Raw genomic sequence first — 19,394 nt, forward strand, 5'->3', positions numbered from 1 at the left:
TTCCGAACGTTATGAAATATTATTTTATGATTTGTGCGTGATTGTGTGTGTGTGTGAGAGAGAGAGATATAATGGAAGCAATCAGAATACGGGTGTTTCTAAAACACACGCAGTGCCACCGCGCACCTGCAGTTAAATTCTAAGCTCAGAATCGATCCAGAATCATTGGAGAGATGATAGTAGCCTATAGTATGAACAACACCATATTGGATAGATCAAACACAAATAGTTTTTTTTTTCTTTTAGGCCAGGCATATGATATGTGTAACGTGCCAAGTTGATGCTTCTTCTGCAGACTTTACTCTCGCGTGTCACGTGACCAGACTGTAATCGCAGCCTTTACGGTTAGGAAATCGCGCTATAGCATATCGCGATATTATCGCAAATGCAATTAATCGTTCAGCCCTAGTTGAGAGTAGGACCTGCGCGATATCATGTGAGGTGTTCATTTGCGCGTGCGCGCTGAAACAAACTGGGTATCCGGCTGGCTTGCTGCCAAGCATGTATGCGAGCTCGCTTCCATTCAGTAATTAAAGCATGGGGAAATGCAAGTTTTCGGACCTCTGCCTAGAGAACTCACGATTTAAAGACTGGCTTTGGCCAGTAGTTTGCAACAGCCGCGAGGCTTATTGCCACGTCTGCAAGAAGACAATTAATATAACCTGGGTGGGGGTGAATGGCGTCAAATCGCATATCAAATAGCCACCAAGATGCGCGGACGTAGCGAGCAGCTTCCCATATCAATGTTCTGCGCTACGGATGCATCAACTATGGCAAGCCATTTTAACATTTAAAAGCTATACTGGATATGTGTTGCAGATATCTGTAATTCAGTTTTGCCTAGTCAAAAATAACATTTCAGATATCCGCAACTACATTCTTCCTATCCATAATTGTCATTTCAGATATCCACACAGACATTCTTCCTAGGACAAATGACGTGTTGTTTGCCATTCATTTGTATGGGGTTTATCATTACAGATATCTACAATTCAGTTGCAGATATCCGTAATTCACACAGTGGATATCTGCAACTGAATTGTAGATATCTGTATTTCCAGTTTGAGATATCTACAATTTGATTCTGACCAATCGTAACTCAAGTTCAAGATATCTTTAATTCACCATAATTCAAGATATCTACATGTTCCTTTTCAGATATCTTAAATCAAGTTTTGACTAGGCGAAATGACATTGTAGATATCTGTAACTTGAATGATGACTAGTCAAAATGACGTTGTAGATATCTCAAACTGGAGTTAGGGATAGTCGTAATTTTTGTAGATATCTGTTATCAAGTTATAGATATCTTTAAATGAAATGTAATCATAGATATCTGAATTTTGAGATATCTGTAACTTTCATTCTTCCTAGTCAAAATGTAATTACAGATATCTTGAATTGGAGTTTTGACTATTCGAAATGACGTTACAGATATCTGAATGCAAATTAGACCCACATCCCACTTTAGGCGGGAGCAGAGCTTGTTGTTCAAATCATCAAATCACATAGCACCTGTTAACTATTAACTTGTATTTACACTGATTAGCACAATGTCGGAGCAGCCAGAAAGTGTTTTTAATCATCTTTTTAATGCTGCAACCCGTGCTAGACAGGAGCTGGCAGCAAGAAATTATGATTCATTACTTTCTACAACAAAAATTTGTGTCTATTAGAGTTTTCAGTTGAGCCAAACTGCTTTTGAGTTCATTGTTTGTGTCAGGTGATAGCAAATGTTAAATTCTTCCGAGATTTCTTTCACAGTTTTCAAAAGAATGACGTTCTCTCTCTCCACAAATCCCCTGTGTGAGGGCTCGTTCAATTTCATGTCATTTTCTGGTGTTTTTTTTCGATTACAGCCAACGCCATGACTGCTTCTTTCTTCTTCCATTCATAGAAATAAGGAAATGAACCCACTTCCTCTTTGATTATGGCGGGAGCTGGGGAATATGGATATCTAAAATAGAACAACGTCATGCACAATAATTTGCACTAGTCATAATAACGTTTGAGATATCTTTGACTTTCATTCTGCCTAGGAAAAACGGAGTTACAGATATCTGCATTTGTCATTTAAGATGTGTGACGAGTTTAATGTCGGTTTCAATGATGTCATTGCAGATATCTGTAATTCAGTTTTGCCTAGGGATGTGACGGTGAGGAAATTTTCCCACCGGTTAATTGATGTGTGACAACACCGGTAATACCGGTATCACCGGTGGAGGCTTTTAAATCACTAATTCTATCTAACCGAAAGTAACATGCACACGACCGCTCTGAACTGAAAACGCGCCAGTGTTGCGTATTCACACACCGTGCGCAGCTGTAAATGCGCGCTCTGTGAGGCCATGGGCACGTCTCAATCAGTTCCCTAGTTCAGTAGTCAGGGCACTGATCAAGCATTGATCAGTCTATGATTGAGATGCACGCCATGAATGAATAACAGTTCGTCCGTAAAGCCTCGTTTATACTCGACGCGCCCGCACGAGCGTGAGGGTCCGCGTGGCAAAAAGAAATGCGCGCAGTCAGCGTAGCGGAGGCTCGCACTGCGGAGCCAGGCGAAAGTAAACAATGCGCTCTCTGTGCGGCCGTGCACATTTAACTTTCGGTTTTGAAGTAGCGCCAATTCGGCTGCGGGTTGCTTGAATTATGGGTTCATTAGTCTATTATTTTTAATGAAAAACACAACAACAAAACAAATGACAAACTCCCTTAAATAGGCGCTTTTACGTTTCGCTTTGAAACCAAATCTTCCGCGATCATCTCAGTCAGCTCCTCACTCTTAAATCTGATGAATGACTCCTGCCGCTGCCGAGACTCACGGTCGGATCCTGCTTTATTAAGCAGATACGTTCAGTTTTTATTTGTATTGTCTGTTCTCTAACTGAACTAAATTATTTTATTACTATAAAAAATCAAAAAGACGGTGGGCGGTGCCACGGTGGGCAAGTGATGTAACCGGTTGCCAAAACGGCTTGCCATAATCAACGACCTCAACCTCCACTGCTTTGCCCTCAACCCCGACTGCTCTCCCGATTCAAACCACTGCAGTCAGCAGTAACGTTAGTCCTAGCAGCATCATCAACAGGTGCGTGACAGACGTCAGACAGCAGACGCTATGCTCTATCACCACCGCTACAGTGCGAGCTGAGGTGCTGTGGTGGTTAGACCTGCAACTAAACACCACTCTTTCAATTTGAACGATGGCATTGAAGAGCTGTTTCGAAATATGCAAGTTGCTTAAAGCTGGCCATACACTGTGCGATTTCTGTGCGATTTCAGCAAGGTTATCAACTCACGCTGTACGAGTAGATCGCATGCGATGTAAAGCCAAAGCTCACGGTTTATGTGCTCACACTCGTCGAGCGCGACTTGTCTGCTCACTGTACGAGTGAAATATGCGCGAAAAACCTATAATAGCCTATCAAATGCATCAGCTATCGATTTAGCATTTATTATTATTATTATTATTAGGGTAGGCCTACTTTTATTATTAAATTGATATTACATGTAATTTGCCCCTGTGATAATTTCATAATGCATCAATGCAGGCTATGCATAACCGACACGCTGCATAATGAAAGAATAGATAGATTAGCTTACTCCTCATTATTTAAATACATTTTGCCCAATTACACAAGGAATTATAGGCCTATAATTAAAATGATTATCAGTCTATAATATATGTCAGAACACTACAATAATATCAGTATTATTATCAGAAAGTAAGAGCAGCTTTATTTAAAAAACAACTTGTTTAACACGAAATGGGCCTATAGGTACTTCTCTTCTAATTTGTTTCACAATATGGGCCACAAGAGAAATATTAAGAATATAAATTCAGACAGTTATAGGCTATACGTTATCAGCATATGTTAAAGCAGATTTATATAAATAAAGAGATATCTCTTGTCTCTGTGGGAATATGCGCCGAAAGCTTGTCAGATTTTACGTTCACTTTCTGTAGTGAATAATTGACTTGGTTTGAGACTTCACCGACTCTCGCGCACATTGTGTTTTTGTGTGATATCCACTGACTCGCCTTAATGATTTAAAACGAAAAAGAAAAAAAATCTATATTGCGCCGTGAAAATTTCTCTCGTTTCCCTCTGTACACTGCACGAACTATGAAGAAGATGTCTCCTTCCTCTTCTGTCTTTATTTCTATTCTCATCTCTGTGGGCAGTTGATGTTAAGTTATAATGACCTCGTTACATTGTGATGCAATATGTTATTCTATTTGGAAAGATATTTCATTTACACTACTATAGTTGCAGTTTGAAGTCGCGCTGGTATTAAAAAATATTTTGAAGGTATTAAAAAAGGTAGTAAAAGGTATTAAATTCAACTTAAGAAGTTCTGTATATACCCTGATATATATATATATATATATATATATATATATATATATATATATATATATATATATATATATATATATATATATATATATATATATATATGTATATATATATATATATACTAAATATTTGTATGTATGTATATGTGTGTGTATATATATTATAATAATATATATTATAATATATATACACACACATATACATATACATACATACAAATATTTAGTCCAGTTAATCAAGAATTTAATTTAAAAAAAAGAAAAAAAATGAATATGTAAATCACCCAAGAAGTACGTTTCTCAAAAAAATGTCTGTACAGTACAATACTATTTAGAAGTATGATTTTTATAATGTTTTTGAAAGATGTTTTTTTTTTTTAAGTCTCTAAAAACAGTAATATTGTGAACTCTTATTACAATTAAAAAATGAGAGTGTTCTATTTTAATATGTTTTCAAATGCAATTTATTTCTGTGATGGCAAAACGGAATTTTCAGCAGCCATTACACTAGACTTCAGTTTCACATGATTGGCCAACTCTTCCAGCATGGATTTGTTTACTGGTTCTTTGCTATCTGGTCATTTTTATCTGTGACGCGTCTAAAATGTCTACAACCATCATTACACTGCATTATATTGATGTCGCACAACATTGTCATTGTCATTTCTTCAGCACCCCAAAACTGAACACGCACACTTTAGTCAGAGTGGAATAGATGTGTTTTACATGCATGTTTATGGTGATTTAAAATTGGCATACGCCATATTTTACTACAATTATGGTAGCTTCCATTATGAGCTGAAGTGCTTCAATTTGATTGAAGTATTGTGTTTATATAAGCTAAAGTTTAATTGCAATATTGCCTGAATTCCATTATAATTGCATTATGAGGTTGCATGTAAACAGTCAAAAACTGTCACTTCTCTTTGTTGTCATGTCTGCAGTGAGTATCTACAACTTTGACCCGTCAAGACAGTATGCGGGAACCATGACGCTAGAGATCGACTTCCTCCAGAAGAAGAGCGTTGACAGCAACCCTTACGACTCAGATAAAATGGCCATTGAATTTATCCAGTTTTTCAACTCACAGGCCTTTAGCATTGGCCAGCAGGTGAGACAGTTAAAGAGCTAATGGAAGGAATGTCAGATCCACACTTAATGAAGTCTGAGAACTTTTGCATAGCGTGGATGTAGTGGCGCATAAAGCCTGTATCGTCTTCCTCGCAGTTTGCCTTCAGCTTTTGTGACAAGGTCTTCGGACTGGTCATAAAAGATATCGAGGCCATGGATCCCAGCATCCTCAGGGGCGAGCAAAGCTCTAGCAAAAAACAGAAGGTACCTTTTTACTGCTCACTTTCAAGTCATACCTAATCATGTGTTAATAGAGTTGTAGCGCCTTCAATAGTGTTTATATCTCTTTTTCAGATCGAGATTGGACTGTTGCACGGCAACAGTCAGGTGATTTTTGAGAAAGCAGAGAGCTCATCTCTCAATTTGATTGGTTAGTGTTTAACCTGCACACACACACACACACACACACCACCATTGTGGCTCTAACATACACAAGCATATCCCCATACACAAGCATATTTACTCATCTGTAAGTAATGGGGTATAATGAATCTGGACCAATGTGTTTGTCCAATGTGTATGTGAGTGTTTCTAATACAATACCTACAGTATTTAGCTCATCATGACAGGAAGATCCTTAAGATTTTTTGCTCAAGACTTGTTCAACTAAGGACCTGCCATGGATAATCCAACATTTACAGCTGCTGCTGATAATTTATCAATAGTCTTTCTTAGCTTTACTTAGGATGAAACATGTCACGTTAATATTGGTTTTGACAGTCACCACTTTGATAATAATCATGAGTCACTGGAATGTCCTTTATACAAATATAGCATTTCATCTTTTGTACTGTTTAGAGTTATCAGAATTACAAAATGTGTTTAGTCAGTTTACATTTTAACCACACACATTTATTTTCATGTAACAGAAGGAACAAGAACAAAACAAAAAACAAAACAAATAAGAAAAAACATTCTCAGTACCTTACATTATTCACATACATTCATTTTTAGTCTTCTGTTAACATCTCACCAACTGTTTTGAGAACAGTTTGAAAGCTCCCCAAAATCCAGAGATCTTATATTTATCCCTTAAAGTTAAATTTTTCCTCTTTATTTTTCCTTTAGCAAACGTCCTGTACAGTGCACAAAAAATAAATAATTTTTTTTTTTTTTTTGCAGGATACCAGTTTTTTTATTTTAGTTTTAGTTTTAATATTTTGAATGAACCTTTTTTATAGTAATTTTGTTATTTGCCTTTGTATTTTATTAGTTGTTTTTTAAATGGCTGTTTAGGTTTAATTAATTTTTATTTAATTATTAGTTTTAGTTAGTTATAGTTTTTATTTATTTAATAATTAGTTCATAATTTAAGTGCTTTAACTTAAACCTATTTCAGTTTATTGCCTAGGTAACATTTCTCATTTTCGTTTAGTTTTTCTGATAATATTTATATTTAATTTAATTTAAGCTTTATTTCAAATAACATAAAATTTGTAATCGTTTTAGTTAACAATAGCAACCATGCAGGATACAGATTAGTTAAAATAGTTTTTTTTAAAGTAATTATTAAATTTAAAAGAAAATTTAAATTAAGTAATTTCATTAATTAATTATCATTAATTAAAATTTATTAAATCATTTTAGGTAATTATTTTCTGTGTCAACTATCATATGTCAGCTCAGTGGAAATAATTGTAAAGAAACAGTTTTTTTTAATATAATTGTTTTTCCAACACTATATGACAGTATTGACTGAAAGCATCTTTTTAATTCTTAATAACATTTTGATACTAGATTTTTAAATTTATTATTAATATTTGACATGACTGTACTAATTTTTTATCTCACGTGTTGAGCTAGATTGAGTTATAGGGAAGGAGAAAAGTTAAAGGGAGAAATTGAACCTAAACATGACTGAATAGATTCATTCAAAATAATTCCTCTGTAGATAAACTTTTATTTCCGCTCTGTTGCCTGTTTTGTTAAACGACTCAATGAGCAGTAAAATGTTCAGACTTCAAATAATGTAACAACCAAACTATACCACTAGATGGCAGTCAGAACACGTGGTTTCACCTCAGGTTCCTCATGATGATTTATCCTCAAATTTTCCCCAATGATTTATACATCAGTTAATTTGACATGGGGTATGACCTTATATAAACATATATAAATATGTTTTCCTTAATTTCTTTAGTGTTCCTCAGCAGCCTGATTTTGATAATTCTTCCCCAGGAAAATCAAAGGCCAGAGGGTCTCGGCAGTCCATCATCAACCCCGACTGGAACTTTGAACGCATGGGGATCGGAGGCCTGGACAAGGAGTTCTCTGACATCTTCCGTCGGGCATTCGCCTCACGAGTCTTTCCTCCAGACATAGTGGAGCAGATGGGTGAGTCTCATATTTTCTCTCCCTCTATCGAAATAACTGTGAAGCTACACTAGTACATGACGCCCGTGTCTTTGTCTTGGAAAGACATATATCTGTTTTTCCTTCTTCAACCACAACGCTCTCTGTTTGAGTGGCCAGTAGAGGCACAGCATGTTGTAGGCGACATGAATCACGGAATGTTGCGACTCCAGTTCGAGAGAGGGAAAACCAAGCCAAACTAAATAAGAGTGGCTAAAAGATTGGACCGACTGCTCTCAGACCCTCCCAGCACCTCATCCTAACCATAAATGCGAGATTTGCTACATCCAACCCTGAAAGAACATCGTTATGTTGTCTGTTGGCTTACAGTCAAAAGCCTAGTTTGAATTATATTGTCAGATTGCAGTCTGATTGTGTTTTAATGATTTATATTCACCCTCTGAACAGATCAACAATTGTTAAAGATGCTATGCAGCAGACAAATTCCCATCAGATTGACTCCTGCAGCGAAACTATTATAATCATTTGCAGTTCAAGCTGCTGTCTGCGTTCCATTTTCAGCATTTAGACACTGGGAATCTTTTGCTAATAATTGCAAACAAGTGTTCTTATTGGTGTGAAAAAAATGTTCATACACAGAAATTCAGATTGATTCTCAACAGGTGCTCGTGTTGATGAATCCTGAATAAGGAAGCCCATGTCCATAGTTCATAACAAAAGCATAGGACCAGATGCAATTCGATGTAATTCCAGCGACAAGCAATTTGTCTGTCCACACCAGACAAATTCTAGCCTAGCTCCGCCCTCTTATGTACTTTCGCTCAATTTTCATTTTCCTTCAGTACTCCGTCTGGGATTGCGGTATATTCTTTTGTTTTCTCCGGTCAAATTTTAACCGGTCCAATCAGCGAACAAAGGGAGTGGCTGAGAACGATGGAGTTGATGTCGTGCGCTAGTTTGAGATGACATGCGTCACGGCCAAATGTTAGTGATTGGTTATGGCAGATCCAGAGTAGCTCTGGGCAGATCCAATAGTTTTAAACTTCAACAGAGTACCCGCCTTCAAGGAAGCAAGCGCTTGTCAATGGAGAGTGGCCAGACTCTCTTTACAAATGAAATGTACGAGAGTCTGGTAGGACCAGACTAGACAAATTCACCAGACACGACAAAATCATAGAATACACTTTGTCATAGAATACACTTGTTTGTTCACAGTTTGAACATTCTAGTTTCCTTTCATTTATTTTCAAGATCTGAGGTGAATTATCCATCAGTATGGCTGTAAAGGTCTCGTGGAATGATATTTAAACAATGAATTCTTTTAAAATTTAAAGCCACAATATGTAATTTGTCGCCGCTAGAGGTCGCTTATTCAAAACAAAGGCGTAGCTTGATGACGCCTTTTTCGCTTTTTCGGGTCATGTGTATGTGGTGTAACGCAGGGCTGTTTTTATCATATTAGATACATTTGAGTGTGTTGAAAGTTGTGTTATAACACTTGTTGCACACTGCAGTAAGCTAGATCGATATTAGGTACTCGCGGTATATCAAGAAAATCTGATTTAAACAATAAGTCTAACTGTGTTGAGCTATATAACAATGATTCGTTTTCTGTCGATGAATGTATCTAAACAGTTGCTCACCTGTCTAATAAAACACATAATATATTAAAGCGTCTTTGTTGTTTCCAATTTTTCAACAAAATAAAAAATCAAGTGTAACGCTGATGTCATTGATAGGCGACGTACAGACACGGTCTGTGTCCTGGTTAAAATTGCTTATTTATCTGGATTTAAACATTCTTGGAAACGTTTGGGATAGTTTAAGTACACAAGTCAACAAAATATATAACACCGTTCTAGTGGTTTTTGGATATTTTAAACCAAAAAAATCTTACATATTGCGAAAAAAACCCGTTATGAAGGGCATATTCCTGTAAGCTGTCAGATGACTTGATCATGTATGCAGACACACAGAGTTCAGTGTGTGTGCGAGAGATGACCTTTGTGGTGTGATGGCTGCAGGAGTTGGCCTCTGGCTCGGGCAGCTGGCTGCTCTAATGAGATGGCGGGTCTTGATAGCGCAAAGGTGAGCACCTAATTGGGCTTCGTTTTGGAGCCCAGGTGCTGAAGGAAGGTGCGGGTGTGTGTCTGAGTATGTTATTGTCTTATAGCGCTTGGGTGGGAGTTTACACCAGTACACCCAGTTTCTCCCAAAACTCCCACCACCTAAAGGTCATTTCAGTCTGCCCAGCCATGGCCTCGTTCTTCTCCTCTGTCAAAAGTCTGGACGTCTGCCCTCCCTCAACCTGAGTCTGTCAACAGGTGTAAATGGCCATACTGATTCCCATCTCAGGCCTGCTGGTTATCTCCAGCCTTCCCGCTCTTTTCAAATGGCAGCCAACAGATGTTGTTAACCAGAAACAGGGTTCTTGTCTCAGAAATGCCATTGCTAATCAAAAAGACCCTTGTGCTACTCTGAAAACCGTTGTATTGGACACTTGGCCATATTTTTTGTGTGTGCATTATGGCATAATCATATAACCATATGATACAGTAATTCAAATAACCACTCGTTACAACCAAGGTCTGCAGAAGAGCATGTCTGAACGCACAACACTTCAAACCTTGAAGCTGATGGTCTACAGCAGCAGACCACACCGTGTGCGACTTCTGTCAGATAAGAACAGGAAACTGAGTCTACAATTAACACAGGCTTACCAAAATTGGACAATAATGAGTCTCAATTTCTGCTGCAACAATCAGACGATAGGGTCAGCTATGCTTTGGCGTAAGCAATATGAAAGCATGGATCCATCCTGCTGCTTTTCTGATAGAAAGGTGTCAGAATACACAGTGCATCGCAGTTTGTTGCTGATGGGACTACATAGCCGCAGGCTAGTCCAAGCTGACCTGTCCACCGCCAAAAGCGCCAACAGTGGGCATGAGAACTGGACCACGGAGCAATGGAAGAAGGTGGCCTGGTCTGATGAATCACGTTTTCTTTAACATTATGTGGATGGCCGGGTACATGTGCGTCGGGAACACTTACCTGGGGAACACATGGCACCAGGATGCACTATGGGAAGAAAGCAAGCTGGCAGAGGCAGTGTGATGTTTTGGGCAATGTTCTGCTGGGAAACCTTGGGTCCTGCCATCCATGTGGATGCTACCTTGACACGTACCACCTACCGAAGCATTGTTGCACACTATGTACACCCTTTCAAGGAAACTGTATTACCTGGTGGCTGTGACCTCTTTCAGCAGGATAATGCGCCCTGCCACAAAGCAAAAATGGTTCAGGAATGGTTTGAGGAGCACAACAACGAGTTTGAGGTGTTGACTTGGCCTCCAAATTCCCTATATATGTATATATTTTTATATGTATACATAATATATATGTATTTCAAAAGGATGCATTAAATGGATAAAAAAAAGACATTTTATAATGTCACTAAATATTTCAATTTCAAGTAAAAGCTGTTCTTTTGAACTTAAGAACTGTTTATCAAAGAATCCTGAAACAAATATGGTTTCCACAAAAATATTAAGCAGCACAACTGTTTTCTACATTGATGATAATCAGAAATGTTTCTTGAGCACAAAATCAGCATATTAGAATGATTTATGAAGGATCATTTGACGTTGAAGACTGAAGAAAGTCATAGGAATAATTTACATGTTAAAGTTTAATAAAATAGAAAAGTTTAAATTGTAATATAAAAAATACCTACCCCAAACTTTTTGATTAGTACTGTATATATTTTATAAAATTACTTATCTTTTGCACAAAACTTGTCATGTGACCCAACCAACATGCATACAAAAAACCCCCAAAAAACAGGAAATTATATTATAGAGATGATCTATGCAGACCTTCATGGTTGTAAATAGATCTCTGAATCTCTTTCTTATGACAGTGTCATGTGGTGCACCTGCCCAAAAACTGATATATACACATACAATCATACTTCTAAATTAATGATTGACAGTATAAAAAATAAATAAAAAAATAACCTTGGAAAATTTATGAAAATAAATTGTACACACATATTCAAGGTGTGTGGAAAAAAATGGTAAAATATTCTATAAAAGTGAAAATACTATAGTGATGAAATTTGGAAAGATTTTTTCTGAGCAGAGCACTTATGCAGTATGTCGTTGTTATACCATTTTGTGATGTATTTTGACTTAACACCCCCCCAACCCTTTCTCTTTCTGCAGGCTGCAAACACGTGAAGGGGATCTTGTTGTTTGGGCCACCCGGCTGTGGTAAAACCCTGATGGCACGTCAGATTGGAAAGATGCTGAATGCTAGAGAGCCGAAGGTGGTCAACGGGCCAGAGATTCTGAACAAATATGTGGGCGAGTCAGAGGCTAACATCAGAAAGCTGTTTGCTGATGCAGAGGAGGAACAGAAGAGAGTAAGAAACCATGAAAAGACATGGAGACAGAAATGGAATTTCATGCAAATTATTAAACATTACACACTTAGGAAAAACCTTAGTTCTTTCACGCACTTCACAAATCACTGTTCGCTTAGAAAGACCATACAGACATTTTGCACAACCTTACATTCATCTGGCTCTGTGATGGAACCCACTGATATTTGACACGTTAAAGAAAGGGTGCTCTGTCAATAGTAAAAAAAAAAAAAAACCATGGCATGCAAACTTGGGTTTGCTCAAAGGATGCTGTTCCCAGTTTTGGGCCCTCCAGCAGCTCTACAAATAACTCCAAATTGCTGAAATATACTTACAGAATTACTGTAAATGGCCTTGTGTTTGCTTAGAAACATTATCATAGTTTGTTTTTTTTCCAAGGGTGATGCGTCATGAAGTGTTGGCAGAGAACTGCTGGTTCTGGCCGTTGTTGAGTGTGATGTTGTGCTGGTAGACTGTGAGACTACATGACATTGAAGAGCTCACTCGTCACCTCTTAATGAGAGCATTCGGCTATCTCTAACCCCTCACCCCGACTCACGGGAGGCCATGCACACTCATACTGGCCTCCCATCTGTGCTAAATGTTACGGCCTAGCCTCTGACAGCCTCTGAGATGAAGGAGATAAGTCTTAATTGTAGACCATTGTCACAGAGTTTATACAGTCACTGGCCATTCACCAGCCTGGCATTTAAGCAGGCAGCTCAAGATAGTTTTGAGGCTATTTAAAAATGTTTTATTACATTACATTATACTTTGTGTGTCTTTTTTTTGTTTGGCTTTTGTAGTTGGGGGCCAACAGCGGCCTGCACATCATCATATTTGATGAAATCGATGCCATCTGTAAACAACGTGGCAGCATGGCGGGCAGCACTGGGGTCCATGACACTGTAGTCAACCAGCTACTGTCCAAGATCGATGGTGTAGAGCAGCTCAACAACCTCTTGGTTATTGGTGAGAACTTCATGAGATCGAGCAGCATAAAGAATGACCATGCATCATTTTTTTGTTACATATTTAATGGGTTTTTAAGATTTGGCTTTGTGTTCATCATTTAATCATACTTTATTTAAGGGATGACCAACAGGCCTGACCTGATTGATGACGCCCTCTTGAGGCCGGGAAGACTGGAGGTCAAAATGGAGATTGGTGAGAACTACAGTAGCCGTCATGGATCACATATTCAAGGTGGCCTGAACAACTAATTGACTTCTAGTCCTTCTCTAGGCCTGCCTGACGAGGCTGGTCGTCTTCAGATCCTGCATATACACACATCAAAGATGAGGCAGTCAAACTTGCTGGCCAAGGACGTTGACATAAAAGAGCTGGCTTTCGAGACCAAGAACTACAGCGGAGCAGAGCTGGAAGGGCTTGTTCGGGCTGCCCAGTCGACTGCCATGAACCGTCACATCAAGGTCTGATCACATCATATCATTGACCCCTACACCTCCACAATCATAATTAATTATGGCAAAGTGAAACAGCTTCTCAAACAAGATTACAATTTTAGAAGCAGTTGAGAAGTATATGGATAATAAAATGTGTGTGTGTGTGTGTTAGCAGCACAGCTCACACACTCCCAAATTTGATGGTGTTGACACATAATTCTCCCATATTTGATGGTTTACACAGGTGAAATAGGTCTCTCTTTCTCTTGCTTGTAGACCTTTCATTTTGATTAAGTGGATGAGTTTGAGGATCAATCTGTGTGTTTTTGTTCCTGTAGGCCACTACTCAAGTAGAAGTGGACACAGAAAAGGCTCTGACTCTGCAGGTCAGCAGGAGTGACTTCTGGGCGTCTCTGAATAATGACATCAAGCCTGTAAGTCAGCTCTCCATTATTGTGTATTCAGTTTGTATAATGATAGGCTGACTCGAAATCCCCTGATTAGATCTTGTTGCCAAACTTCACTGTCGGCATGAATTCTGAGACAGAATCTTAAATGTTGTCAAATCTTTATGCAGTATCATTATTGATCATTTTAGCAGTGAATAAAGTAATTTATTATTGCTTTAATATTTAATGCATTTCTCTGTAAAGGCATTTGGCACTAATCAGGAGGATTACTGCAGTTACATCATGAACGGTATTGTGCAATGGGGCAATGCTGTGTCTGACGTATTGGGAGATGGAGAGCTTCTGGTGCAACAGACCAAGAACAGTGAACGCACACCGCTAGTATCTGTGCTTCTAGAGGGCAAGTCTTACACACAAACCTCACATGCATAAACATAGACATATACAAATACAATGTTAGGGGTCAACTAATTAACATAGTGACTTTACTCATTTTATTTAGTAGATTGACAGAACGTTGCATTTCCTTTTTTTAGTGAGTAAAAAGTATTTTCTCACTCCCTTAAAATAAGCATAGAAAAGCTTAATTCAGTTGTCAAAATGCCCTTGGGGCATTTTTTCTTGTAGCAGTACACAAAATATAATTTTTAATAAAACTATTAATAAGACTCAAATATTCAATCAGCATTAAAATCATAATGTTTTGTAGTTCAAAACATAGTTTAGTTGTGTGCCGCGCAGTCACTTTGCTTATTTGAGTTTGCTGACACTCTTTTTGGGAGAGAGTAGGGCTGCTTGATTTGGGGATGAAATTTGTTTTATTTGTTTGCTGTGGCCAAAATTTTGTGAGAGTATTTCAATGTACCAGTAATGATAAAATAATCATAATAATTATTTTATTATTATTAAATAAGAAATATTAAAATAAGAAATATGAGTATTGTAACATTACTCTTTCACTGTAAAATAAGCAATAGAATGTTTCAGAAAATAATGATTTAGGGCCCCATTTTAATGATCTGAGCGCATGGTCTGAAGCGCATGGCGCAGGTGCACTAAGGGCGTGCCCGAATCCACTTTTGCTAGTTTAACGACGCGGGTCTAAAAGGGTTGTCCCTATTCTCTAATGAGTCATGGGTGTGTTTTGGGAGTAACATGCAATAAACCAATCAGAGTCTTATCTCCCATTCCCTTTTAAAGCCAGTTGCGCTCGCGCCATGTCAGATTCGCTATTTATATGGCGGAATTTGCAAGCGGAAAAACTGAACGCTTCTCTAGTGAGGAAACGGATCTGCTCGTCCAATGACGCCTGCTTGCTCGTCATTACTGCAAATAGGTAGGCTAATTGACCTATCGGTAAGCCCCTCCCCCCTTAGTTACTGTTGCTGACTCGGACAAACAAACGGAGTTGCTATATCTTACAATGACAGCTGTCAGTGTGAAAACCTTATCCCAAGATGTTTTTGGACACAGAATGTAGCGTATACCCCGTCCGAATGATGGCCAAGCTTTACTGATGGTTTATCAAATTTATTATGTCCTTTTTCACTCCAAAAAATAATCGTAAGAGCTGAACAAACAAAGCATAAGAAGTGCGCATTAACGTCTCATTCACAAACTCTCTCTCTCCGTTGCATTACCATTAACATACACAGCAAATTACACAGAAATACTCATTCAACTAACAGTAAACAAACATATACACAGACCGTATGCCTTTTCGGGGGTGCAGTTAATAATTGGGAAACTTTGAAGGATCTGCAAAACAACTCCGATAAACTGCGTGCAAGCTCTTCCTTTCGTTACCCGGAGACTATAATACCCATCAAAATAGGAGTCCTCCTTATAAGACAGATAATGTAGACCTTAAACATTTCTAGAATTAAATGAATTTACATATAACCAGTTTAATATGGAGAGGCACTGAAATGTAGACCTTCGTGTTTCTGACCTACAGTGTTACATGACGTGAGAACAGTTAGTTATTACGGTTTGTATGTTAGCAGGGACTTTAATCGTAACTTAACGAGAGCATGACAAACAGAAAATCCTCTCAGGATCCCTGGAATCAGTGTTACAGTACCTCAGGCATTTTTGTAGCATAAACACCATCAAATCGATGAGAGCTTCGGATTTTCCAGTGTTTCTCTATGGCGCTGATACCTAAAGATGTCCGAGTTCCAGTCCCAGCGCAACTGATACTCAACTGCTATTGGCTCATCTGCGTCCGAGGGGAGGGGCTTACCGATGGGTCAATTCTGATACATGAAATGACTATCCGTTATGACATGTACGCATTTTTATATTTATGTACACAATAATAATCTTAATATTACATATTTAATATTAAATGTTTGTGTGCTGCTGCGCATCCCTGTGTGTGTAATAAGCAAAGTGTATGCGCATTGTGCTCCCGCCTATAGGCGCACATTACTAACACGCTCTTTAAATAACAAAAAAAATATTCCGGCATTGAGTTTAGACCAGGTTTTTGTTGGTTAATGGTGCAGTCATTTCGGTTGGCTCAAAATAGCAACGCGCCAACAATGCGCCTGAACACACCTCGTTTTCAGACAAGCACCAACAACGTGGCGGAGGACATGAAAATGATAACTGCGTTGGGCTGAAACTAGCAAAAAACACATGCGTCGCGCCTGGTGTCGGATTGCGCCAGCTGTATGATAGGGCCCTGTATTTTACTGAACAACTGTAAAATTACAATACTAATATTTATGTATTAATTTTCATTTTAAAATGTTTAACACTTCTCATTACAAATCTGGTGATATGAGTGCTGTACGTTGTGTTAAATGCACATTAAAGCAACCCAAACTCATGCAAAGCACATGCAAAGATGGCGTTTGTGTGAAGTAGCATTTACTGTGAACCTAAAAAAACACCAGATCATGAGCTGCTCACATGCGAATGAACTCAGTGCACTGAAACATGCTGCTCATATATTTAAATTCCAGTCTTTGTGATTTGAAAATCATACTAATCCACACCACAAATTTGATTTAATTTTGATGAATCGTTCAGCCCTAATAGAGGGTGTGTAGATGATGGCAGAATTAAAACTGTTTGATGTTAATGTTATGTGATTGGTATATTTAAAATCAACCACATAGCTTAAATGTAATTAGCTACTTTTTATTAGTAGCTTTTAGTGTAGCTACCTGTTCAACAGGGTATCTGACTGCAAATGACCTTAAATTAGTAACCTATAGCTTGACAAGTTACAGTTGCACACATACACTTCACACATGTACAAAAACGCTGCAATAATAGCATTCCTCCCTGCTCTTGTTCTCATAAAAGCAAACATGCACCATAATGCTGCAATCTGATATGACTGAGAGTGTGAATGCTCTCCGCTCCCGCAGGGCCTCCTCACAGTGGTAAGACCGCACTGGCGGCCAAGATCGCAGAGGACTCCCAGTTCCCCTTCATCAAGATCTGCTCTCCAGACAAAATGATCGGCTTTTCAGAGATCGCCAAATGTCAGGCCATCAAGAAGGTAACAACCTCGTCACTCTAAGTTAAGACATGAAGAGATCTGTGCGTGAAGCAGTTGTCATGGGGGATGTTATGGATGTGATATTGCAGCCATTGGCCTTTTAATAAAGGGTTTATGGTTTTCATTTCTCTAGATATTTGAGGACGCCTACAAATCCCAGCTGAGCTGTGTGGTGGTGGACGATATAGAACGGCTGCTGGGTGAGTCCATCGCAACGAGGATGATGCACTTCCTGTCAAAATTGATCATAGGTTCAAAAGAATCAAGATGCAAACCTATTTATTATTTATAGGGATTCGCAGGGGCCTCGTCTCCTTTTTTCCGTTTTTGTTCTTGTTTTAGTTGTAATGATCACAATGTAGATATAATAGTTGGTCTACATACCAAACTTACCCTACACTATCTTCTCAACATGTTTATCCACTCCACAGATTTTGTTCCCATCGGGCCACGGTTCTCTAACCTGGTGCTGCAGGCTCTGCTGGTATTATTGAAGAAACCTCCTCCTCGGGTGAGAATGTCACCCATTCTCAATGGCCTGTATTACTGGCAGCCACAGATAGGGGGCAGCACCTCCTTCTCACAAAACAGAGTCCCTCTGATTGCTATGGAGCCACTCACTACATTGGTCATTTATTCACAGACATATCAGAGTTATTTTAGTCTGCTAAAATGTATTATTTCACCCATAATATTAGGGGCTTTTAAAACCTCTAACCAAAGTATAATCCTAAACCGGTGGTTCTCAGACTGTGGTCCGTGAAGACTTCCAAGTGGTCCTACATAAATAAAATTATTGACAGTTACCAAAGTCAAATTATTGACTCTGTAGTCAACTCATAACAATGAATTAACTCATTGTGTTAAAATTATTGTTTAGTGAAGTGTTTCTATTGTCTCATTTCACTAATTATATGACATATATGATTGACTCAGCATTTTAGCTTGTGAACAGTAAAATCTTCTAGGTTCATTAGCTAAAAGCAGCAGGCTAGTTCGTTTCATATATAATAAATGCACACACACAAAAAAAATATCATAGATATGTAAAAATTATTTAATATACACTAGCTTTCAAAAGTTTGGGGTTAGTAATGTTTTTGAAAGGAATTAATACTTGTATTCAGCAAGGGTACATTAAAGTGACAGTGAAGTCATTTATAATGTTTAAAAAAATATATTTAAAATAAATGCTGTTCTTTTGAACTTTCTATTTATCAAAGAATCATGAAAAAATGTCAGTTTTCACAAAAATATCAAGCAGAAAAAAACTTTTTCAACGGTGAACCTAATCTGCATATTAGAATGATTTCTGAAGGATCATGTGACACTGAAGACTGGAGTGATGACTGTTGAAAACTCAGCTTTGCCATCACATGAATACATCTCATTTTAAAATATATTGAAATAGAAAACAGTTATTTTGAATTGAAATAATATTTTACAGTATTTTTTATCAAATAAATGCAGCCTTGGTGAGCATAGGAAATGTATTAAATAATCTTAAGAACCCCGAACATTAGAACCATACTGTGTATAGTATAAACTAAGGTGTACACTATTTGAGTGTCCTCCAATTTTTCAGTCTGTGCTTCCCCAAATTTTTATTTTACAAAGAACTACTTGTTAATCTTAGGTGTGTGACATGACTTGATCTTGTTGAGAAGAGGTGTCCTGTCGCTTCTCTGAGCAGTTACACTGTTATTTTAGCTTGAATATATATATATTATATATATATAATTTAGCTTCATTTGAAATATTTATCCACATTTTTATTTTGCTGCTGCAGGGTCTTTCATAGTGGGCCTCCCCTAACAAGCTACTGTTGTGTTGG

General features: G+C 38.0%; 1 protein-coding gene across 4 annotated transcripts in view; it reads left to right on the forward strand.

The window, feature by feature from the left end:
• nsfb (N-ethylmaleimide-sensitive factor b) overlaps positions 1 to 19,394 on the forward strand; it is a gene marked incomplete at its 3' end in the record, with an annotated part of 28,847 nt that overhangs the window by 2,519 nt on the left and 6,934 nt on the right. For all 4 annotated transcript variants that reach the window (XM_079801039.1, XM_079801038.1, XM_079801040.1 and 1 more), the window contains exons 5-17: positions 5,305 to 5,471; positions 5,588 to 5,695; positions 5,786 to 5,861; positions 7,670 to 7,825; positions 12,028 to 12,227; positions 13,034 to 13,199; positions 13,320 to 13,394; positions 13,473 to 13,660; positions 13,972 to 14,067; positions 14,287 to 14,443; positions 17,427 to 17,560; positions 17,694 to 17,760; positions 17,992 to 18,071. In XM_079801039.1, coding sequence (XP_079657165.1) covers positions 5,305 to 5,471; positions 5,588 to 5,695; positions 5,786 to 5,861; positions 7,670 to 7,825; positions 12,028 to 12,227; positions 13,034 to 13,199; positions 13,320 to 13,394; positions 13,473 to 13,660; positions 13,972 to 14,067; positions 14,287 to 14,443; positions 17,427 to 17,560; positions 17,694 to 17,760; positions 17,992 to 18,071 — 1,670 coding nt within the window. The remainder of the gene's footprint in view (positions 1 to 5,304; positions 5,472 to 5,587; positions 5,696 to 5,785; positions 5,862 to 7,669; positions 7,826 to 12,027; positions 12,228 to 13,033; positions 13,200 to 13,319; positions 13,395 to 13,472; positions 13,661 to 13,971; positions 14,068 to 14,286; positions 14,444 to 17,426; positions 17,561 to 17,693; positions 17,761 to 17,991; positions 18,072 to 19,394) is intronic.

This window comes from Gobio gobio (assembly GCF_949357685.1).
Source record: "Gobio gobio genome assembly, chromosome: 20".
Lineage (NCBI taxonomy): Eukaryota > Metazoa > Chordata > Actinopteri > Cypriniformes > Gobionidae > Gobio > Gobio gobio.